This window comes from Perkinsus marinus, assembly GCF_000006405.1.
Source record: "Perkinsus marinus ATCC 50983 genomic scaffold scf_1104296950436, whole genome shotgun sequence".
NCBI lineage: Eukaryota > Perkinsozoa > Perkinsida > Perkinsidae > Perkinsus > Perkinsus marinus.
The window spans coordinates 102,333-126,130 of NW_003209596.1; the positions used below are offsets into that span (position 1 = coordinate 102,333).

The 23,798-nt window shown below is 49.6% G+C and overlaps 10 protein-coding genes across 10 annotated transcripts in view; 5 read left to right on the forward strand and 5 right to left on the reverse strand.

Annotated features, from left to right (window-relative positions):
• Positions 1–241: 241 nt before the first annotated feature.
• Pmar_PMAR018489 (hypothetical protein) lies at positions 242–1,828 on the forward strand (the record flags this gene model as incomplete). The annotated part of the gene is made up of 5 exons (XM_002778006.1): positions 242–1,074; positions 1,121–1,228; positions 1,273–1,393; positions 1,446–1,550; positions 1,619–1,828. The coding sequence occupies 5 exons, from the start codon at positions 242–244 to the stop codon at positions 1,826–1,828; spliced, it is 1,377 nt and encodes a 458-aa protein (XP_002778052.1).
• Positions 1,829–2,267: 439 nt separating this feature from the next.
• Positions 2,268–2,766, forward strand: Pmar_PMAR018490 (hypothetical protein; the record flags this gene model as incomplete). Its single annotated transcript, XM_002778007.1, has 3 exons — positions 2,268–2,270; positions 2,454–2,575; positions 2,625–2,766. The coding sequence occupies 3 exons, from the start codon at positions 2,268–2,270 to the stop codon at positions 2,764–2,766; spliced, it is 267 nt and encodes an 88-aa protein (XP_002778053.1).
• Positions 2,767–3,004: 238 nt separating this feature from the next.
• On the forward strand, positions 3,005–3,932 carry Pmar_PMAR018491 (hypothetical protein; the record flags this gene model as incomplete). Its single annotated transcript, XM_002778008.1, has 5 exons — positions 3,005–3,115; positions 3,161–3,466; positions 3,525–3,647; positions 3,702–3,873; positions 3,895–3,932. The coding sequence occupies 5 exons, from the start codon at positions 3,005–3,007 to the stop codon at positions 3,930–3,932; spliced, it is 750 nt and encodes a 249-aa protein (XP_002778054.1).
• Positions 3,933–5,968: 2,036 nt separating this feature from the next.
• Positions 5,969–6,127, forward strand: Pmar_PMAR018492 (conserved hypothetical protein; the record flags this gene model as incomplete). The annotated part of the gene is made up of 1 exon (XM_002778009.1): positions 5,969–6,127. A coding segment is annotated over one exon (159 nt), but the record flags the coding sequence as incomplete, so codon positions are not given.
• A 246-nt stretch (positions 6,128–6,373) lies between these two features.
• Pmar_PMAR018493 (conserved hypothetical protein) lies at positions 6,374–7,225 on the reverse strand (the record flags this gene model as incomplete). The annotated part of the gene is made up of 1 exon (XM_002778010.1): positions 6,374–7,225. One exon carries the CDS (start codon positions 7,223–7,225, stop codon positions 6,374–6,376), a length of 852 nt encoding a protein of 283 aa, XP_002778056.1.
• Positions 7,226–8,169: 944 nt separating this feature from the next.
• Pmar_PMAR018494 (conserved hypothetical protein) lies at positions 8,170–10,523 on the forward strand (the record flags this gene model as incomplete). Its single annotated transcript, XM_002778011.1, has 1 exon — positions 8,170–10,523. The coding sequence occupies exon 1, from the start codon at positions 8,472–8,474 to the stop codon at positions 10,521–10,523; it is 2,052 nt and encodes a 683-aa protein (XP_002778057.1). The 5' UTR covers positions 8,170–8,471.
• Positions 10,524–11,467: 944 nt separating this feature from the next.
• On the reverse strand, positions 11,468–12,886 carry Pmar_PMAR018495 (Vacuolar amino acid transporter, putative; the record flags this gene model as incomplete). Its single annotated transcript, XM_002778012.1, has 4 exons — positions 11,468–11,492; positions 11,540–11,685; positions 11,855–12,819; positions 12,868–12,886. 4 exons carry the CDS (start codon positions 12,884–12,886, stop codon positions 11,468–11,470), a joined length of 1,155 nt encoding a protein of 384 aa, XP_002778058.1.
• A 2,601-nt stretch (positions 12,887–15,487) lies between these two features.
• On the reverse strand, positions 15,488–17,079 carry Pmar_PMAR018496 (mitotic cyclin-CYC2, putative; the record flags this gene model as incomplete). The annotated part of the gene is made up of 7 exons (XM_002778013.1): positions 15,488–15,521; positions 15,680–15,916; positions 16,138–16,254; positions 16,316–16,426; positions 16,481–16,575; positions 16,624–16,750; positions 16,811–17,079. 7 exons carry the CDS (start codon positions 17,077–17,079, stop codon positions 15,488–15,490), a joined length of 990 nt encoding a protein of 329 aa, XP_002778059.1.
• A 967-nt stretch (positions 17,080–18,046) lies between these two features.
• On the reverse strand, positions 18,047–23,638 carry Pmar_PMAR018497 (gag/pol/env polyprotein, putative; the record flags this gene model as incomplete). Its single annotated transcript, XM_002778014.1, has 1 exon — positions 18,047–23,638. One exon carries the CDS (start codon positions 23,636–23,638, stop codon positions 18,047–18,049), a length of 5,592 nt encoding a protein of 1,863 aa, XP_002778060.1.
• A 47-nt stretch (positions 23,639–23,685) lies between these two features.
• Pmar_PMAR018498 (hypothetical protein) overlaps positions 23,686–23,798 on the reverse strand; it is a gene marked incomplete at both ends in the record, with an annotated part of 811 nt that continues 698 nt past the window's right edge. Inside the window, one exon of the mRNA XM_002778015.1 lies at positions 23,686–23,733. Coding sequence (XP_002778061.1) covers positions 23,686–23,733 — 48 coding nt within the window. The remainder of the gene's footprint in view (positions 23,734–23,798) is intronic.

Here is a 23,798-nt window from a genome sequence, read left to right on the forward strand (position 1 = left end):
CAGGATTCTTCATCGTTGAAGGTGCCCTCCGTACGAGAGGTCTTTCTATGCGGAGAACTCGGAAGGAGTTCTTCAGCAATCTCTTCCTGATGGCTTCTGCTCTCAGTCTCCAGTATGGGTTTTGTGAACAGGAAGAAAGTAGACTGGGCGTTCTTACCAATGGATACTGCGAGTACCTGGACAGTCCCATCCTCCTACAGTTGCCAGTGGTATTGACCATGTTCTTACTGTATGGTCTATCATGGCTGTTGCAGAGGATACTAGGCCGACGTCATGGGTTTGTATCTGCCGGACCGGTCCTGGCAAGTATCATCAAGCGGAAGAGGAGGCCGAGAAACGCCGAGGTCCGGATCCGAAGCTACGAAAGTCTATGGTCTCTTGGTACAGCCTCTTCATGACTACCTACATTCCCCAGGTGACAGTCATGTTGAAGGTCTTTATGGGTCGGTTCGATGTGAGGACGCTCTTGGCCGCCCTCACCCGTGAGCCGGAGGGGACAGTCACTTTCGAGGACCAATCCGATAAAGAGGAGACCTGGTTTGATTTCTTCGCAGATGGTGGTGACGGTTTCGATTCTAGTTATACGGTTGGACGCTTGATAGCTCAGCCGTACCTGGGGGTTGATGTGTTCAAGGATGACCATGTGGCTGAGAAGGTGAGTAAGCTCACTATCAGCGGTATGTCTATGAAAAGCATGGCTAGTTCGGGAGAAGGTAACAGCTCTGAGTCCCTCACACTGCAACGACATAACTCGATGCCTTTACTTGGGCATGTTGGGAATCGTGTGAGAACAGACAGTGTCTCTTCTGAGATGCACACTGTAGGCCTAGAAAGAATTCCGTCATCCGACAGTGGTACTGGCCACCGTCGAATCATGCTCCCTCGAGCCAATGTGGTCTTTCATGGTGGAGACCTCGCCTATCCGGTACCCAGTCATGAAGCTTTCGTTGACCGACTAATACGTCCACTCGAATGGGCACTGCCTCCTCATCAAGAGGCCCCCACTGGGGTGTCCAAGGCCTCGGCCATCGCTGATCAGCCACAGTTCTTTGCCATTCCTGGCAATCATGACTGGTGAGATATCAGTCTCCGTTTCCTCTATGTAGGGTTCACTGTGTAGGTACGATGGTCTGGAGGTCTATCTACATTGGTTCGTGGGCCAAGACCATCTAGCTGGGTGGAAGGTCCCTCAGAAGAGCACGTACTTTGCTGTGAAGCTATCCCATGGGTGGTGGATATGGGGCCTGGATCTCAGTCTGTCCTATGATCTAGACCGTCCACAATACGAGTATTTCTGTGGCCTTCTGGACTCCGCGGCAAGGTCGACACTGAAGACCGCGTGGTCGTCATCACCCATAGACCAAATTGGGAGTGTGATGTTGTTGAGCGCAGTGTGAGATGAGAAGCGATGACCATGGCTCAGCCCATGTGGCGTCCCCTCTCAGAGAACTGGCTACTTGGTCAGCGTCCTACTGGATAAGATCGGGGAGCCTCGTTTAGGCATGCGGCTAGCAGGGGACACTCATCACTATTCTCGATACATGCCTGCTGTACTACCACATCCTATTCTTGCTATATGCTCTGTATGAGCTCGAGTGTGATTTCATTTCAATTTCAGGATGGCAGCAAAGGAGTTCCACTGGTAACTTCAGGTGGAGCCGGTGCTTTCTTACATCCTACCCACTTCCCTCCGAAAGACATATTATGCAAAGAATCGGTCGACAAGCGAATCGCCAAGCTCAATGCTAACGAGTTCGCCTATGCTGCTACAGGATCTGGCCAGAAGATTCCTACGGCTCTCTCAGAGCCTCTCGGAACAGGGCAATAATGGGTTGTCGTTGATCTTATGCTCGTTACCATATTGTGAGTTCTTTTATATATAGCAGCACTACTTTCACCAGGCAGATATTAGCCAGTATGGGAGTATGGTTGTGCACTCAGCAGTTCTGAAATGAGTGGTCGGGCCCTGGTATATGTTCATGAAGAAATTCACATGTATAGTTGATGTGACTATTCTCAGTACTCCCCTGTGCTTGAGAAGGCATTGTATTTTCTCTATAACTCCTTCATTGTAGTATATCAGACATACCCGGCATGAACTTTCTGGTTCATGGAATAATGGAGTGCATGGCGACATTCATAGGTACTCTCGTGTTGAGTCGTATCCACCCGAGAATGTGAGTCGGCGCTTGACGTGGCTGAACCCCATACAGTTCCGCCGACGCAACTGGGGAGCGGATGTGGTATTAGGAATATGGTATTTAGCAATGGTAAGCCGGGAATAGTCTCATGGGTCAGCTTCAAATCGTGATCGTTGTCCGTCGTGTGGTTTTGAAGAAATTTATCGTGATTTCTCGGCTGCGCACATCTTCTTCGTTGCGAATCTATGGGAGTAAGTAGCGTTCTGGCTAACGGTAGGATTCTGCCATGTCGCTCATAGCTGATTCTCTCAGAGTATATCTGCTCTCCCCCTATGCGATGCTGGGAGGGTGTTAAGGCAACCTACTGCTTTTTTGAGTCTATATGAGTTCATCGGTCTCATGGTCGAGGCCTACGACAAAATCTTTCGCCAATCGTAATAGCTCTTGAACAGTTTCCATCACTCACACCCCCATCTGTGTCAGATATATATCTCTGATCGGGCAGATAATGTACATAACAATGTGCATCGGTTGTGCTGAAGAACAAATGGGGGAGGCCAAGAGGTATAAGGAGGCTAACGGAAATCTCTTGAGGAAGTTGGAGGAAACCCCTTCCCTCATCTAACAGGTTCATCGTTGGGTTGATCCATGGCCTATGCCATTCCCTTGCGGCTGTCTCTGCAGTATGTTTAGTGGAGTTGCTCTGCGAGTATCTATACACCGTGACTCCTACAGCCCCTTGTGGGGACAGCTTGGAGATCCTTGATACGACTGAGGCGATTATCGTATCGGTCTTGGGTCCTTTTTGGGTCAGCTCAGCGAGTACAGCCGTTTCATCTTGTTATTCCGTCACTCAGGCATCGATGTTCCCTACCCCAGCTTCTCTCAACTCTCTATTCATCTCAATCACTGATCTACCGAGCCATGCTTTCCATAATAGAGCCGGCGTCTGCGCCGCTTTACAGAACAACATGGTAAGGGCAAATCTCAGTCAGATGTGACACATGTCTCCATCTCAGCCCATCGACCGCTTCCAGTACCTCCGCTACATCGCCTCGGTATCGCCTTTCCTGTACATCATAATGACGCCTATTGCCTCTTTCATCTTCGGCGTCTACTTGCTCATTTCTCTTAACTATCTTGGCCAACACTGTACCGAGGCCTTCAGTTCCCTCCGTATAAACGACTACAAGCATTTCCTGCGTATGTGGATTAGTCCCGACACGGGTGATCTACACGTCTTTGTTATTGGCATTGACCATGTTGCTAGACATTGGGAGGCGGACCCCTATTGGGATGGCAAGCTCCTGCCCAAGGGTTCGCAGGTACTTCACGAGTACCACTCGTCTTCTTCATGTTGACACGTCTATCTGGCTGGTCCAGGTGCCGTCCTGGAAGTGGATCACACCGAGCAAGTATCGACCGAAGAGCGAGAGAAAAGCTGAGGAAGACGATCTCACCTTGTTGGCTCGTAGAGTGGAGCAGGGACTAGGCCCATCACCCTCGGTGAGCGTGCCTCGTTATCGCCCTCGTTCGGTTCGATCATAAACGAGTCGTTAGGACTATCGTAAGCCCCAACCAGATGGCCAACCTAAGCTCGTAGACTACTTCGTTGTTGAATCATCGGAGAAGCAGGCGGCTGCAATCAAACAGAAACAAGCGGACGATAAAGAAGCATCTCGTGAAGTGATTACAGAGGACTTCTCAAGGGAGGAGTCCACAACGTCGGAAGGTAGTTTGCTGACTAGCTTAGCTACGTACCTGACCGTGTATCTCGGGCTCGTGACTTAGCAGCATGTCCTCATCTCCAGGCACGGATTCTTCTATGAAGTCCTCGAACTGGCTATATCGCGTGGGAGCTGTTATCAAAAGGAGACTTACGACGTCGCCGACTGGGGATGACTTTAACTTGTGATTCTTCTATATGAAAACTGATTATCAACTTTTGAACCGATTTTTCCAATCCTACCTAACCTTATTTAATCCAAGGTTACACTGTCGCGTTGATCCTCTAACATTCGCGAGTGTTCTATGCGCGATGATGGTTGCTACTCAAGTTTCCCTGAATTCGTTCGTTCGTTGCTCATGTCATAGATTCTACGACCTTGCTCTGAGAGCAATACTCTCTATCAATGGATGCCTTCAGGTTGGAGCCTCCACTGGGCAAGTCGTACCAGGTGCATACTGTGCACCCACATACTATGTGGCACATACTATGCACCGCATAGGTCATCCCAGTTGGGGGGGTTATTGATCAGCAGAATATGCCGAAACCTCTCGGGATCAGCGCGCGGCTAGAAAGCGATCGCGTTGACCGCATCTATGTTTACTCATCTTATGTTGAAAATGAGAGATGAACTGATATCCGCAGGACCTACCGGTGGACCCGCTGCGAAGTTTCCGTACAGCGACGCTGCGAAGAAGCTCGGCATGCCTGTCGCTCTTGAGGGTGGGAGTGGCAACATCGAGCGCCTTGCAGTGTACAGTGCAACAAAAGCTCGTACATTGTTTGCGAGCTCTTGAGGGTCGAAGTCGGTTTCGATTTTCTGATGCTTGGGAGATCGTAATGACAACACTAATCTAGAAGTAATGTATTACTGTTGCTTCGACAAGCTACATTCTAGCTGCTAGAAAAGACTGATCGGATGTGTGAGGTTTGCGGTAGGGTCTGTTTGAGCTGATGCAGCTAAGAAAGTCTGGTATTTTAGCTGAGCTTGCGGCGTGAAGAGACCTATTGTAAAAGACATAAACCTTCCGTCTTCCTTAAGGCATGAGTTGTGGTTAATCCATGGGAAGCATAGCTTATTTGATGAACTGTACTAAGTATACATGGCCAGGCTTCCACACTTAACGTTCTACGTCGGAATCATTCCGGAGGTTCGCTCTGATCCACAGCTCGTGAACGAGACGGCTCAAATCCATAGCCGCTGAAATCTAACGGCAGAAATCCGTAACGATCCTGGAAACAGGGAGACCCTGTATTCACTCGTCGGGACTGAATCGTAATCTCTATGAGTAGAGATATCAATGACGAACAATGATATCATAGCACTCTTCCAGAAGTGAGCAATCAGTAGCCGGTGACCAGTACCGAGGTATGGGTGAATGAGTGTGAATGTCATCCTCGATAACTTTGGAGAAAAGTTATCCCAATCGGTGATATCGAGCTCGCTGACTCGGTCAGCCCCACAACATTACGAGACCAGTCTGCCAAACGCTGGGGATATGTCATTTTCTCCTTCGTACAAGTACAACGCAAGCGAACAATGGCACGATGGTTCTGTGGCTTGCCTCGACTGGATCTTCCATCTGTCTCCCGACACAATCTGCAGCTATTTCTGTCCTCATTGAAATCATCAGGTATAAAACTTTTGCGGCAAGATCTTTCTCGCGATGAAGTCAATTATCGCAGCGGCAACATTTGCTGAGGCTCTTGCTGGGCAGTGCACATCCAGCGATTATGATTTCTGGACTTCTTATGGGCAAACGTTTAGCGATTTCCTCACTGGCTGTGCCAAAAAGGAATGGGGAAATGCCGAGAAGACCGCGCAGTGTCTTCTGGATGACCCCATGAATAAGCTGTCGCAGCCTTGTGCCTCTTGTTTTGGCAAGTTCCAGAATTGTGCGAAAGGGAAATGCTGGTATACCTGTATGTGGAGCTCGACTTCGAGTTCCTGCTTGAGATGTATCGACAACTCGAAGTGTCCCGGTGAGTTGGCAACATGCAGTGGTTGCACTGTGGATGAACTCCCTCCGAACCCCAGCACGAGTATTAAGAGCCTACCTACTACTACAATGGCTCCTTCCACTAGCTCGACTACAATCAGTACCACTTCCACTAGTACAGCTACCACCAGCACGTTGTCAACTACCACGAGCATACCGCCAACTACCATTAGCATCCCGTCGACTACCACTAGTATGCCCTCGACCACTAGCACGCCGTCGACTATCACTATCACGCCGTCAACTACCACTAGCACGCCGTCAACTATCACTAGCACGCCGTCAACTATCACTAGCACGCCGTCAACTATCACTAGCACGCCGTCAACTACTACTAGCATGCCCTCGACTACTACTAGCATGCCCTCGACTACTACTAGCATGCCCTCGACTACTACTAACATGCCCTCGACTACTACTAGCATGCCCTCGACTATCACTAGCACGCCGTCAACTACTACTAGTAGTATGGCCTCGACTACCACTAGCATGGCCTCGACTACTACTTACTTGCCGTCAACTACTACTAGCATGCCATCCACTACTACTAGCATGCCGTCGAATACTTCTACTAGCATGGCCTCGACCACCAGTAGCATGGCCTCGACTACTACTAGCATGCCCTCGACTATCACTAACACGCCGTCAACTATCACTAGCACGCCGTCAACTATCACTAGCACGCCGTCAACTACTACTAGCATGGCCTCGACTACCACTAGCACGGCCTCGACGACTACTACCAGCATGGCCTCGACTATCACTAGCACGCCGTCAACTACTACTAGCATAGCCTCGACTACTACCAGCATGGACTCGACTACTACTAGCATGGCCTCGACTACTACTAGCATGCCTTCGACTACTACTAGCATGGCCTCGACTACTACTAGCATGGCCTCGACTATCACTAGCACGCCGTCAACTACTACTAGCATAGCCTCGACTACTACCAGCATGGACTCGACTACTACTAGCGTGGCCTCGACTACTACTAGTATGGCCTCGACTACTACCAGTATGCCTTCGACTACCTCTATAACCTTGCCGTCGACTACTTCTACTAGCATGTCGTCGACTACCAACACTAGCATGCCATCGACTACCACCACTAGCATGTCATCGACTACCACCACTAGCATGCCATCGACTACCACCACTAGCATGCCATCGACTACCACCACTAGCATGCCATCGACTACCACCACTAGCATGCCATCGACTATCACCACTAGCATGCCGTCGACTATCACCACTAGCATGCCATCGACTACCACCACTAGCATGCCATCGACTATCACCACTAGCATGCCATCGACTATCACCACTAGCATGTCTCCGACCACCACTACTAGCATGCCGTCGACTACCTCAACGACCACATTTTCTAGCAGTACCACCTCGAGCCAGACTAGTAGCTGTAGGAAAGCAGATGAGATCTGTGCTGAGTCGTATGTTGGATCCTACTGCAAGTACTGGATGGATACACCCACATGTTTCGGGAGCAACATCCCGTGTTCCTGTTCTGCCCAACATGGAAGTACAAGTACCACTAAGTCTGTGCTGAAATGTGATGCTGAGTGTGCCGCCGAACTCCCAGGTTCTTATTGTAAGTACTGGGCGAATCCTTCGGTCTGTTTTGGCTCAAGCAAGCTCTGTTCTTGCTAAATTGTCCAGTTTCGTCACCAGTAGGCGTATTGGTCACTTTTCCATGATCGTATTTTTCGTCCCTCGCCAGCCTTGTGAGCTGTTTGACTTCGCCCTCTCAACTCGATTAAGAGATGAGTCTTTCCCTCCAACTCTGCTGCTATTTGTTCAGTCAATGTGAGGTTAACAGTAGCAGGAGGAGGACTCAGCGATTTCTGCCGTGAATAAATCAACGAATGATCAGAACCCCAACTTGACAGAACGTGTTATTACGGAACGGTGAAGTTCGATAAGATTGTATCCCAGCGCTATCTGATTCACATTGATGTCTTTCGTAATTGAAAAATTCAGGATGACGATGTCTGACGGTTTGGATGACGTTGAACCGAGCGGCTGTTCAACACAACATAAGATGTGTAGAGGATCTATACCAGAAGTTGGGTCTGCGTGCGAAAGTAGCACGCAGACGCACAGCGGTTCATGTAGCCGCTCACTTCATGATGGGAAATGACCGGTTCTCCGTACTTTTCATTCTTCCGCCCATTGGCGAAGTATTTCATATCTCTTGCTCTCGGTAATAATAGATCTCGATGTGCCCTTTACATTCAAAATCAGACACACGCAACCGACACAGGTTGCGGCATGCAACTTGAGAAATAGTTCCGAGGGCTGTGGAACAATAGAAGAAGAATAGTTTGTTGACAGGGCGTGTTAAGAAACTTCACGCGTAAGTGCAGAACTACGGACCAACCTAGAGAGCCCTAAGGAAGTTCCTCATCGCACGCGAATAATACGAGTGAATACTCTCATCTCAGACTCGCCAGTATACGTGGGGGTTGTCTCGCAGCAAGTTGTCCCGATACACAAGATTATGACGCAAAGTAGACATAGCTATGTTCGAGCCCTATTCGCTTAGAACTAGTGATCAATATCACTTTTGTGAACGACGTTGCCAATATGAAGTTCGCTGTTGCAAGTGCCGCTACTTTGACCGTTGTTCTCGCTGGTCAGTGCACCAGTGAGGACCAAGCCTTCTGGACTTCCTATGGTCAGACGTTCAGCAACTTCCTTGCTGGGTGTGGGAAACAAGCCTGGGGTGATGCCAAGGGTACCACCAAATGTCTAGTGAATGACCCCATGAACAAACTCACTTCTTCTTGTGCCCAATGTTTTGGTGATTCTGTTGAATGCGGGAGAGGCTCATGTATGTTCAGCTGCATTTCTGGGCCCGCCACGAGCAAGTGTCTTAAGTGTATACATAAGTCTGACTGTGATGACAAACTTTATGCCTGCACTGGATACTCTGCTGACGAAATGCCGCCTGATCCGACCGGAACTGTTTCGACTTTGCCTGTGACTACTGCAGCACCGACTACTACCACTACCACCACTACCACCACTACCACCACTACCACCACTACCACCACTACCACCACTACCACCACTACCACCACAACCACCACTACCACTACTCCTAGCACTACTACTACTCCTAGCACGACTACCACCACTCCTAGCACTACTACTCCTACCACGACTACCACCACTCCTAGCACGACTACCACCACTCCTAGCACTACTTCTACTACCACAACCACCACTCCTAGCACTACTACCACAACTACCACAACTACCACACCAACTACTACAACTCCTTCTACCACGACCACTACTACCAGTGCCACTACGACTTTTCCCAGCACTACCACTACAACTACGTCTAGTACTACCACTACAACTACGTCTAGTACTACCACTACAACTACGTCTAGTACTACCGCTACAATTAGCCCGAGCGTTTCATCTACTACTAGCATTACTGCTACTACTTCTATCCCGAGCAGCACCACCGCTTCTCTGCAAGGGATGTGCAGCAGCAGCGATCACGATTTGTGGGCTTCTTATGGACAAGCTTACAGTAACTTCATCGCTTACTGTGGTCTCCAGTCGTTCGGTGATGCCAAGGCTAGTACTGCCTGTATTGAGAAGTCCGGGTTGTCCGATTCCTGTTCTAACTGCTTCGGTCAGTCGATTCAGTGTGGTCGTGACGTGTGTATGATGAGCTGCATTTCTGGCCCTGCTACTAAGAAGTGCTTGAACTGTATCGCGAAGACCAAGTGCAACCCTGATCTGTACAAGTGCACAGGTTATACAGTCAATGAGATGCCGCCTAACCCAACTGGTACCAGTCCTTTGCCCACCACTACCATTGCTCCTGTCACTACCACCGTCGCCCCCACTACTGAGTCGACTGTCACTACCACCGTCGCCCCCACTACTGAGTCGACTGTCACTACCACCGTCGCCCCCACTACTGAGTCGACTGTCACTACCACCGTCGCCCCCACTACTGAGTCGACTGTCACTACCACTGTCGCCCCCACTACTGAGTCGACTGTCACTACCACTGTCGCCCCCACTACTGAGTCGACTGTCACTACCACCGTCGCCCCCACTACTGAGTCGACTGTCACTACCACCGTCGCCCCCACTACTGAGTCGACTGTCACTACCACCGTCGCCCCCACTACTGAGTCGACTGTCACTACCACCGTCGCCCCCACTACGGAGTCAATTGCCACTACCACTGTCGCCCCCACTACGGAGTCAATTGCCACTACCACCGTCGCCCCCACTACTGAGTCGACTGCCACTACCAGTGTCGCTCCCACTACTGAGTCGACTGTCACTACCACTGTCGCTCCCACTACTGTCGGCCCGGTCGAAACCTCGACTACTGCTGCTCCTGCGCCAAAGCACAGCTGCGTTGAGGCCGACAAGATCTGTGCGCAGTCCTATGCGGGTTCGTACTGCAAGTATTGGATGGATGAGCCTACTTGTTTCGGTAGCGATATCGCTTGCTCTTGTTCTGACGACACCGTTAGTACTACCACACACTCCATTGCTCAATGTGATGCTGAGTGTGCTGCTGGATTCCCGGGATCTTATTGCAAGTACTGGGAGGAGCCTTCGGTCTGCTTCGGTTCAAACAAGCCTTGCTCTTGCTAAGGGTTTTACATTCGTCCGATATGAGCGTGTTGCACAATTTTCCTAAGTTGGATTTTCGTTCTTCCACATTCGTGGACTGTTTGAATGAGCCCATTCCTCTTATTAAGAGACTCTCACTTGGAGAGAAATCAGTTTTCCCATGATTTGTATATTGGAGTTCGTCAAGGAAGGAGGGGTTTGACATCTATGTCGGGTGGGGGATTACACCTATACAGTGCGTGCAGATCTCATGGCATTGGGTTATTGTTGTACGACCAGCAACACTGCCATCCGCGGTAGAAGATGTGATGGGCTGTCCTTGATAGGACTGGTTACTGTACTCGCATGTGGATGATTCACGGGGCCTATGCCCAGATCCTATATTGTGAAAAACAAGGATAGTCTGGGCTGCTCAGCCCGTTTTCGACAATCTGTGTAATATGGCAGAGACGTGTTGCATTGTTGTGGAAGAGACCGCATTAAATTGTTGTGGTAGGGTCTCTAGTGTAGAGACCGCATTCAAAGATTTTGGGGTGCTTCTCGGGTCCAACTGATAATTGACTCACCTGCATTGTTGGCACGGAATGGGGTCCGCTCTCGATCGATGTGCATGCTGTACCTCCTCCCGTTGAGTCTCTTCCAATGAATATCCGGTCCACTGGAGACCATACCACCACTCATTTGGATAGTTTGACAAACAGCCCACTGAGTTGAACTCCGTTCTCGTTGCTACGTTACTCAACTTCGTTGCTTGGAATTTTGGAGTTATCTTATTACTATCACAATTTCATCACATTCGCGGCCAATCGATTCGCACTAGAAACTCAATGCGTGACTTAATTGAGAGGAACATATTATTTGGCTCAGGATTAGCCTAAGAGCGTAAAGGAAGCGTAGAGCGCGGAATGATGTAAAGGTTTGTTCCGCCAGCACGAACGATGTGTTAATAGCTATAGTAGGATTCTCTATAAGCTTATAATTGTTTGGTACCTGACGAGCACATAATCAATCCAATGAGCGGAGCGAGACCCCCTTACAGTCCGAACACTAATGTGTATATGGACAGCAGGATGATCAGAATTTCTCCGGTGAAATGAACGACGCGTCCGGAGTAAATGGCACGCAGGCCAGCAGTATTGACGAAACAGGCCTTCCAGTAAAAGAAGAGAGGAAGTAACATAACCTGAAACACTAGAGTATGAAATCAAGAACAGATTTGAACATGAATTCCCCACGAGCGCTACTATCACTTCCTCAACGATAGACATTTATAATATAAATTTTATATACTTTATTATACGCTTATCACAAGCACAAATGCACGCCATTATATCTCTCTGAATGTGTCTTACACAGGGCATCCCGAGGATAGCTCCCAAAATAGATATCAGAGTCATAACGCCAGGAATGACAACAGCAAGAAGAGCGCATAATGCCACAAGAGCCGTTCGTATAGCATAGCATATCAGATGGCGCATTGGAGCATCCTCTGGGATAAGCCTCTCACAGTCCATAGCAACCGGAGTGAAGAGAGCGAGGAAATGAGTTGCACACAATACTAGAATACAGACGATGATAGCATAGCCAGCCCAGTTGAGTTTGCCAGTAGAGGTCGAGATGGCACTGACAATATCGCCATATTGGGCGATCCCGTCACCATAGCCCGCATAACCAGCAGCCATGATGCCTATGTAGACGGCGAATATTATAGCGAAAGCCCAAATGAGCGCTTTGCTGAATTTGCTAGGTTCCCCCACGCCATTGAGAACTGCGGACACCATAGTAGTGAGACCGAAAGATGTCATCAAAGTTGCCATAGCGCTACCAAGCTGGTCATTGAAGAGGTGATACTCTAGCGTGTCACCCTCGCTAACAGCATTCGTAGCACTGGCTATGATGATGACTATACAAGTGGCGATAATAGAAATGACGCCAACTGATGATAGCCAGCCGATTGCCTTCATCGATCGGATCCAGACGAAGGGGACCATAAGACATGCGTAAATGAGGACCCACCAGTCTTGCGTTAGAACAGGCCATAGCCGCATAGTGTTTTCAGCGAAGAGAATCAACATAATGACGCAAAGGCCAACCATAAAAACATCCATACAAATAACAACAGCCAGTTTGCCTGCTATCCCGAAGGTCCGCATTCCCACGTCTTGGAAGGAGGGGTACTCGCTACCTTTCTTTAGAGCTACACATGCATCGCATAGATGATGAGCCATCCACATAGATGCAAGACCAGCGACGAATAGAACAATAAAGCCTCCTATCCAGCCAGACTGTTGCATGACCTTGGGAAGGCCCAATACACCTACGCCTACACATGTAACCACCAAAGAGGCAGTTGCCCCGAGAACACCTGTGGAATCAGCCTGCATGAGGAATGAAGAACTAAATGCTCAAATCCCGTGCCCGAGTGTACTCCACGCAAGGCAGTCATATATAACTCATAGGATACTATCATGTAACATTCAACAGTGGCTTGCATTCAAAATGCATATCCCTAAGGGCAAACCTGCTGAGATTTGCGACTTCTTCTACGATCGTTTATTATCAGTACCTGTTGGCAGCTCTCCCTGGCGTGAATGCCTGCCTTTCCGATGAGAGCCTATCCAGACAATGCCGACTAGTTCGAGCCTCTGATGCTGCACCCACAACGACGTCGCCCTCGTCGCCTCCAGCAGCAAGCTTAGCTTAGTCCCTACGTTAGCAGTGGTGGAGACGATCGGTGACGGCCGGAATTCCAGACACCCGCAGCTCCAGAAGAAGGTGGCAACCTGCTACTGACCCGCGACATTCAGAGAAATCTCTACAGACGCCGGTGCGCCTGTGAAGCCGACGTCTAGCGTATTCCAGACCAACAGCAAGGACCTCATCAGAGAGAAAAGCACTGTGACTTTATCGAAGATAGTCGCGTTGGTAGAATTGACAATCGCATTCTCGACACACTGAGCTAGGAAATGCTGATCTTGCGCATATAGCCGGAGGGTCTACAGCGAAGACCTTCGACTCGAACATGCGAACTCCCCTATTACTACCAGAAAGAGCCACAAAGGCGCAGGTTCGACTCCCGCAGCCTCCGTTCTGATCGTTAAATCGCTAGAACTACAAGTTGCACTAATCCGCTGTCCCTGATTTCTCACCAAGGCCTTCCTCGTACTCCGAAGTTCCTCACCTGGGAAGTATTAATGTCGAATGTGGGAGATACCACGGCCAACACGAGCTACCTCATAAGGAGCAGCCAGAGGAAGAGCTGAAGTATTACAGATACGATTGCCTCTAATCAATACTGGGGACAATCATCTCACAAACCTTGCTAAATTGATAGGTAGAGTGTAGCCATCCACTGTTCACTCTCTTAAACACTGGAAACAAAGCAGCGCAAGGTGAAGCTGATATAATAATAGGTCCTATGGAGTAATGGTCCTATAACCTACGAGTTGTTTCTCAAGGGAGTGCCTTGAAAAAAGGAAGCCCTACCGTTCCTTCTTCAACGATCAACTCCTCATAACTTCCCATTTTTGAGGAGGGTGAGGAATTGGTAATGTATACCTCGAAAGGACCTGTCTCCCCACCGTTGAAGAAAACCGTCAAAATCACGAACCTGTCACGATGGATTGAACGATTCAGTCTTTGTCAATGACAGGTTGTCAACAAATTTGGAAACCACAGGAGATATCAAACAAGGGGTACGAACACACGCTTACTGCTTAGTTAGCAAGCTCGTCTGGGGTGCCTCATTGAAGCTGAACGTCGTTGACAACGGGAAGCAACCCGGGCGGTATGGTAAACAGGACAGCGGGCCCTGAATGCGGGATTCGGTCGGAAGACTAAACTCGAACCGGAAGCCCGCATGTCGGGTCGCCAAATCACAGGGTTGAGGCCCGCTCGAGGTCGACCTCCGCAGCTCGGCATACGAGCCGTCTTAGCCGAGTGATGGCTCCGTAATTTTCACGCAAAAATTGTTTCTAGAGCATACATAGGAGAGGCACCACATCGAGATCCCCGTGTTTTTGTGGGTATAGCCATCCGTTTATCTCTTGATTTGTACTTTCCTCGTGTTAGAACTCTCTTTAGTTGTGGAGAAATATTTCGTAGTACTCAAATAATCCGTCACGTAGAACAAAGCTCCGCTCACTCAACGACGAGTTCAACGCCGGACAGACGGCCACATGGTGGCACAAAAACGATGGTTCTTCTCTAACTTTCCGTCCCCAAGACCACGTATTACCGTGAAACTGGGTCAACTGGGGGTTTTCGGGCCGCCGAAACGATTGAGACTAGCCTTCTAGGGAAAAAGGCGATAAAGTCAAGGTGTACGAGTAGAAAAGTGGAAAACCTGCATTTCTATACCTTTTTATTTCCCAAAAAGGTGATAAATGAGAATATAACACAAATTTCAATTTTCAGAATATACATGATTTTCCTCCGAGGTAAACTTATCAAACGAATAAAAGCGAAAAAAACTTACGAAAAATATAAAAATACAATATAACGAATAGATGAAAATATATTAAAGCAAAGTATAAACGACCATATGCACCATGCAAATCACACAAAAAAACTGACAATAACGAACACGTCGTTCACATATATCCCCAACTCCTCCATAACACAACAGACGTATAAAGTCATTTAACCATGATAATAACATGTGCTCAAAAATCAACAGTAAAACCCAACCCGCTGAGAAGAACTAACAAAGACCAGCATGACTATTCCCAACACAATACTGCTCACAGAAAGTATTCGTCACTCTGTAGTATAACTCATGCATTGCGTGCTTACAGCAGCATACGAAACTAATTGAATCATGCAACCGATCACATACGACGATAATAATCACGGGGCTTCATTTTACAAACGAATAAGCGTCCAACAACTGGCATTCCTCAGGACGATAGTCTCTAAAATCATAGACAATTTCTTGCGTGATAAATCAGTATTGTACACGAGATGAAACACTCCAGCTGTCATCTTCATCCAAGCACCATACGGGACACACTCCGGAACCTGAAAACAACAACAAATAAAAACAAATCCATTTGCATTCCCAATATAACTCTAATGCCCTCAATATCGAATTCAGTTGACCAATTAAACTCCATTTCCTCTCATTCACGAACGATGCTCACATCACAACCTACAGTATTCTCCCACACCCCACTCACTTAGAGAGTTGAAACTTCTTCTTCACAGCCCTGAGTTGCGTCCCTGAATGGTCCTCATTGGTAGCTACTTGCAATAATGCACATAGCTCCTTCGCCACCACCTTCACGTCGTGCTCAGTGTTAGGACAATGTACGGCTACATGTGGTGGCCACGCTGTCGGCTTCCTCAACAACTTGTTGGATAAATACAAGGCGCCTGCCGCTAACTGACTTGCGGAATACCTCAGCATACTGTACCTGATCCGAATAGGAATAATCGATGATGTCGAAATTATATAATATTATATTAAAATCAGATAGATGCAAAAATATATTCCAGAAGCCACTGCATACCGCCAATATCGGAGTTTTCACCGAGTACTACGCCACTTCACGTGAAACAGGTGAAACTCCGGTATATACAGTAAAACGTACACAAAAGTAGCCATTCAATATAAAAAAGAGACAAACCAACTTACTCTGGCAATGCAAGCTCCAGACAATACTGGGATAAGAAGAAGTGCTTCTCATCGGCTTCCATGACCTTAGCATACCGCAACAGGAAGAACATCGGCGACGGGGTAGTCATACAGAACCTGAAGCGAACACCAAATTGGTGTCACCAATACAACACTAAAAGAGGGAAGAGACACTTACCCAAGCGTGTTGAGAATGTCAACTTCCATCTCCATCACTTCGTGACGTTGATAAGTCCTGTCGCATATACTGACAATGTCCTTCATCTCGGGAGGATATATATCTTCATATCTGACAAGAACACCATCTTCTTCTCATACCACTCCTCAACCAACTTCGACTCACTTAGAAGCAATCAATAAACAAGTAACACCAACCAACTGCAGTCGTGTACGTGGAAGATTAGGACACTGCTCAAGGTAGCGATCAATCAAGTTAACCTGAAAACACACAAAATCATCAACCAAGGGAGCATCATCGATAGCTACCGTTAAGTAGAGCGTCTCAGGAACCAACTTGAACTTCCAGTGGACCTCAACCAACCAATCGATCAGAACTGCACGCATACGCTGAGTGATATCATTCTGGGTTCTCTGCATGTAGTCGCTGGATTGCCTGTATCTGAACGAACGGAGAAGATACTTTCCTCACTGTGGAACGATAGAGTCGACCTACTTTTGTTCAACGCCATTCATATTGACAAAGATAGGGTTGACATATTCCGCCACGAACTGAGGGTCGCCGAGATCCTGAAAATCGTCCCTCACTGGAGGGATGAACTCCTGAGTGAACGTCACTTGACGATCCTCTGGGGGGATGGTGTCCTTCCAGTCAATCACTGGGCTGATGGACTCCATTCTAGCCGGTGTGGTGCCCTGCATGATAGTATCATCAAGATCGTCCCCTAATCGTGCCTTGCCTCGCGAGGCCGCGCCTGTTGTCATCCTGCAAAACCAACCAGAATCACCACCAAGACGAGACTCACCCGTGTGAGCAGGCAGAAAGTTCGAAGTGTTGCTGAGGTCCATGAACACCTCCCGTTTACGGGTTTCCATCACAGCATGACCCTCCTTCCCAATAGGGACGTTTTTAGACCGCTGAGAGTGCTGTGAACGGTTGCTAGTGAGCATAGTAGATAGAAGTTGTTTGTTAGAGTCGATATCGACCACTGATGCGAATCGCGCTCGCCCTCAAAAATCGATCATTCTTGCAAAGTGCATGTATGATGCAGAATGTCGTGAACAAACACTACGTTCCTTAATATAATTAATTACCCCATACTACCTTACGATTATTTAAGGGACAGTTTCACAATCCTATCGCATTCCTCAGACGTGAGGAAGTCGTCGAATATCATCAACAACGGCTCATTCAAGGGAAAGGACGGCTCGAAAGAATACGATTTCATCAGAAACACAACTAAATCAATTATGTAGAAGTTGCATAAAAGTACAGTGTGTGTTAATTTGATGCGCAAATATGTGTTATTTTCTGATATTAATTGCGAAGCGAGCGGAGCATATACCGCAACAACAGGCACTTTCTCGTTGTGCGTGCGTGCAGAATTATTCTGACTTAACTACGAAGCGTGTGTGCCGGGAACAGCACCACCACAGATGAGGGTCGAACCAGAGGGAGACACGAATTCAGTTACAGAGGGTTCTTCACCGTTCGAAGCATCACTGCCGTTGTTGGTCATAGCTTACGCAACTCCAATTGAAGGTACGGAGAACCGTAGAAGGTCAATTAGAGATAGATGGAACGAAGCTGCAAACGAATGGGATTCAGCTCGCTCTAACAGTCATCATAATGCATACTACACTACGACTCTAGAATGCACGATACTTTATTCGCAGTCATCATCGATAGTATGTTCTAGTCAGCCCTCTCGCTCGCCACGCGGTTACACCGTTACAGAGCCCCTGACGGACCACTGGCTTGACTGGGGTTCGTCACCAACAGAGTATCCGAGGGGCGAGATATCCCAAGGGCCTCAATCCGGTCCTTGCTGGCAGCCGTCACACGACCGTTGGGGTGTATTTCAACCCGGGCAAGGATGCAGCTTGCAGGAACCTCTGTCGTTAATACCATCCAATTCCTTCCAGGAGACTCTTTACTTCTCTTGGTCGCCTCGTCGCTCCTCCAGAGGGGGAGGAACACGGTCGTCTTAGCACCACCATCATATACCCAGATAACAACCTTCTCACACCGGGCCTCAATCACCTTGCCCACCATGACGAGGTTATCTTGAGATGGCAAGTAGAACGCCACGAACTTATCTACTAGAGCATCGTCCTGGAGCTCGCAGAACGCGCGACACGTGAGCTGCTCGGACCTCAGTAGCAGGGCCAAAGCACCAATGGGAACCTTCTTGCCCGACTCCAAAACCGCCACTATGGGGATATCAGACCCAGGTGCTCGAAATAGTTTCTTCACCACTTCTCTTCGGCCTTCGTAGAGAACCTCATCGTGCTCCGATAACTTCAGAGTGTTACTATCCACAGCAGAACCGGCCGCCAAGCTAGCGCGGTTGTAGAAGGCCTTCACGTCCCTGGAATCAGCAAGCGCTTCTGTTGCCCATACAGCTGCTTCGCGAATATCAGCGATGGTTCTCTTGTCAATGTCTTTGTTCAAGTCATCCAATTCGCAGGTCACTCCTTCCTTCAGCAGCGGCATTAACGGTTCACTACCATATACAGCCAGATGGGGCGACAATCCCTCTTCATTGGCCGCCAGATTGACCTTGGCCTCAGCTGATCCCAGATAGAGCCTCAGATCATCGGGGCCGTCGGCATCACCCAGAGATTCCACCCAGCGGAATGTCTGACTCACAGCTCTATGGGCTCGCTCTATCCGTGAGTTTCCCGTGGGGTTACGGGCCGCACTGGTCTTCACCACCCACCCGAAAAGATTACTCATAGCACCCAGAACCGAGCCGACAAATACAGATCCTTGATCGGAGCAGAGCCTACTGAACTCGCCATGACGAACAATGATTCTATGCCACAAGAATCTGGCGACATTGGCAGCGGACTGGTCGTTTATAAGCTCAAAAGACACCTCACCAGTAGCCAGGTCAATGGCACTGACCACACACGCACTGGGCGGCAAACCCAGCCTCTCCTTGAGACCCGTCGGGATCATCTTCAAATCCACGCTGTAAGTGTCGAAGCGAGTACGGCAATCGGGGAGTACACCAGGGGGTTGCCGGTATCGTCCTGGGCAGCAAATTGGACATCTAGCCCGATAGGCTTTGACATCGGCCGACACCCCCGGCCACCAAGCAACTTGAAGGACCATGCCTAGTAGCCGATCTCTACTGTTGTGCGCCGTGAGCAAGTTGTCGTGCAGCCTCATTAGCAGACTCTTCCTCATGTCTCTATCCGAACCGTCCTCGAGCAGGGTAGGTACCATGGGCTGGAGGTCGACATCGCAATCGCTAGGGATCACCATAACCTCTTTAGGGCCATCGCTTGTCCTGAGAGACCCTTGGCAAAATAGTAAACCCACTTCACTCCCAGCAAAGGGCTGGCGGATCGCAAATATCCCGTTCGCGAACCATCGTGACACCTTCTCTACCACCAAAGGAGACAACCCAGAATGGTCGACTTTCCGGCCAACAGCAAAGATCTCGCGGACGCGAACTCCTTGGAACACCGAATCATCCTCAGCGAGGGCCTTCTCCACCACAGCTGCCTGGTTGTGGTTGAGGTCGATAATGTCTAGTGCCGCCAGGGGAGCCTCTACATGAGCAACCTGCGGTGCCGTATAGCACTCTTCTGGTGGGCTCTCGCCCTCAGGAGGAGCCCCAGAGGTCACGGGCGCAGCAGCCATCACCGGGTAGTCCTGCTCACCCAACATGTCGTCATCTGCTGGCCGCAGAAGGTCCGGGATGACCATACAGAAAGGTAAGAGATCCTTGCCGGCCTCGTCTCCTTGGCATCGTGGGTCTTCCTCGGGTTGACACAGGAGCTGCTCATGCCAGCGGCTGAGTAGATCGGCCACGTCGTTAGAGGTACCAGTACAGTGCCTCACCGTGTAGGGTAGATATCTCCACTCACTGGCCTCCTCGATCCACGAGAGGAAACGGCGCGACTTGGCGCTAATCAAAGGGGAGAGAGGGAGCCGGTAAGTAGTCCATCGAGAGAGACTGATAGTATTGTCAGTTAACACCAGGATCTTAGCCTCACTCTGTGACTCTCTTGGAGATCTTGGCCTGGTGGTAGCTATGAACAGCTTGCCCCACTTCTGCATGGCGGCCATGAGGGCCAGCATCTCCTTTTCATAGATCATTAACTTTACCTCATCGCCCGACAGAGCACGAGATAAAGCACCAACCAATACCGCTTTCTCGGGGTCTTTCAAGTCCTCCATAGAGACTTCCTGGGAAGGCCCATTATACCGAAAGAGCGCAGCCCCAATGGCAAGGTCAGAAGCGTCCACAGTCACAACCCAGGAGCTAGCCTCACCACATATCAAGTCTTTGTACGAGTGAAGACCTAGAGGGGCGTTGACGATGCTCTCAGACAGCCGCTTTAGGGCATCCTCTGCCTCGGGCGAGATCTTGAATGGCTTCTTGTTGACCAATGGCGTCAGGACCTTGAGGGTCTCCCCAAACCCCGCAAGCCGATCGAACTGAAAGGCGCTGCGGGCGTAGTTAATGGACCCCAGGATTCGTCTCAGATGGGACCCACTAGTAGGAGTCTGGGCGAGCGCACTCTTGAGCCGAGCTATGCTCTCGTCGCTCAGCCGGATTCCTCGGGCGGAGAACTCTAGCCCAATGCAGACAGCGCTCGCACCAATAGAAGGACCACACTTAGAGCTTACCCTCTTCCCAAGAGCATTGATAGCGGCCACCACCACCTTCCGGCGTCGTTCACACTGATCAGCAGTATCGCCCCAGATGAGGATGTCATCCATGAAGATAGCACAGTACTCACGGTAGCTTTCTCCGAGGAGAGTCTGAAGCCCATGCCGAATATGATATTGCCACAATAGAGGGCTCAGCCCCAATCCCTGGAGGGCCACCTTGCTACGGTATACGCGACCGCCGATAGCAAAACACATCAAGTCTTGAGCCCTAGGTGCAGCCGGTATGCTCTCAAAAGCAGCTTCAACGTCCACAGTGGTGAAGTACCTCGCACTTTGATCAACCTGACGCACAAATTCCGCCGCCGAGAGGCCATCATCCCGGAAATAGTCGGGAATGTCCACCATAGTGTTCAATCGCCGTAGATCTACTAGTAGTCGAACCGCTTCCTCGCCTTTGGCCGGTCCTTCTTCAATAAGTCTTCCTTTCGCCTTGGCGAAGCATGGACTAATCCACATGGATGCAGTGGGAGCTACTTCTTCCCAATGTCCAGCCAGCACCTCCTTGCGGATTTTGTCGTGAACACCGGGTACTAGCTTAGCCGGAATGTTGTAAGGAGCTTGGCATTGGTAGGGGGTCTTCCGGTAGGACTCAGGAATATCAAAATCGAGCACCGGGGCCACATACCCGATGTCCGCAAGCCTCTCCTTCATAGATGTCGTGAGACGCTCCTCCGACCAGATGGCCGAAAGCTCCTCATAGTTCACCGCCTCTACCATGCTACAAACCGGGACGGAACAGACCGGCTGAGGCTTGCGATCTAGTCTGACCAAGGGAATCGCGATACCGAGGTCCTTCACCTGAAGCCTGTCGTCCGTAAGACACACATCCGCACCCATCCTTCGAAGTGACTGAGCCCCGAGGACAACATCCATCTCCACACACGTTGATCGTAGGTCGACGGCGAGAGCGTAAAGGAAACATCTTTTGCCCTCAAAGGATAGGCTCAGGCGCACCTTGCATCTAGGCACAACCCTTCCACTCTTGAAACCTGCCAGCGTGGGCAGTTCGTCACGGGGGCAATCTACGATCTCGCAGTAGTGGATCAAGTCCTCGTGAATGAGGTTGAGCTCGCATAGTGTATCGACGGCCACTATCACATCTCGATCTGGATAGGCAGAGGAACGAAGCCGGGCCAACACCGCCGGAACCGCCAGAGGCTCTGCCATCAGAGAAGTCACCATATAGGTAGGAGCATCCTCCCTGTTCGTGATGTCGTCGTCAGAGGACTTTTTGGTATCCTTCTCGAGCTTGTTCTTGAACCATTCAGGAGCATTCTTGCAGTCGGGATTGTTCCAGCAGAAAGGAGCCGTGTGTCGGGTGTACTTGTTACAAATGGTGCACCACCTGTCGGGACGAACCGGCCTTCCTTCAGACTTCTCCTTAACGTGATCGGATACCCTGGCCGGACTGCTGTGTGTTCTCGACCGAGCCGCAGAGTCCTTGGAACGCGAAACGTGCTTGGGCACAGAGCCATATTCCCAGGGTAACACCGCGTACGCCTCGGCCTCGATAGAAAGGAGCTCCTTGGTGATATCTTTGAAGAGAAGCTCCTCCGGCGCCTTCCTGTTCCTCCGAAGAGCTTCACTGAACCGCTCGCGGATAGGCTTGCTGACCGCACCAACCACTTTCACCACACGATCATAGTCACTTGGTGGGGGTACACGTTTGAACGCGAATGCAGCTACCATGTCGCTCCAGGCCTCATCCTCGCGAGAGAGAAAGTCGACCAGCCACTCCTTCGATTTTTGGGACAACTGTTCCCATCGATAGCGTGCTTCAAGATGGCAAGTCTGACTCGATCCAATGCGAACTAGAACCTGGGTCAGGAGAGAGAGTAGTCTCTCCCATCCAGACTTCTCCTTGAACCTAGCTGCCCCACTCAGAGTTGCATAGTCTACATCCACCGGTAAGGATGGTCTAAGGAGGTGCCCATGTTGAACTTTGATCTCGTCCAAAATGTCCTCGACTTCGCGATCCCCTTCCGCAGCCAATAATCGCAGCACTACAGTTTCAGCCGCCTTCTTATGAATGCCATTACCGTACTGGTAGACATGATGTAGCAATAGGGCCACTATGATATCCAACGGAAAGTTCCAGGACTTCTCGAGCATAGTAACCGTCTCGAGCAAGGCCCTACCGAGATCTTCATAAGTATCCTTCTTGGCACCCTTGAAGAGCGCGCGGAACGGGGTAGGCTCATTTCTGCAGACCTCCTCATAGAGCTGTGGTATCGATGCAACCCAATACTTGTCGGAGATCTCTTTAGAAATGTTCACAGACTCGTAGATATAATAGATCGGACTATTTTGACCGACCATACCATTCCCACGGATGACGTTGGCTACCACGTTTCCTGCAGTTTGGAGGGAACTGAGAGTTGCTTCTCCGTTACACTTGGTCACTTGGCACACCTGCTGCTTGATCTTGTTGAGTTCTTCTCGAAGGGTCAGAACTTCTTGTGCAAGTCTGGCTTCACTGACACTTTGGGCTAAAGCTCTTGCTTCAGTCGATATCTCTAATCCTGTGCCGGGAACAGCACCACCACAGATGAGGGTCGAACCAGAGGGAGACACGAATTCAGTTACAGAGGGTTCTTCACCGTTCGAAGCATCACTGCCGTTGTTGGTCATAGCTTACGCAACTCCAATTGAAGGTACGGAGAACCGTAGAAGGTCAATTAGAGATAGATGGAACGAAGCTGCAAACGAATGGGATTCAGCTCGCTCTAACAGTCATCATAATGCATACTACACTACGACTCTAGATGCACGATACTTTATTCGCAGTCAT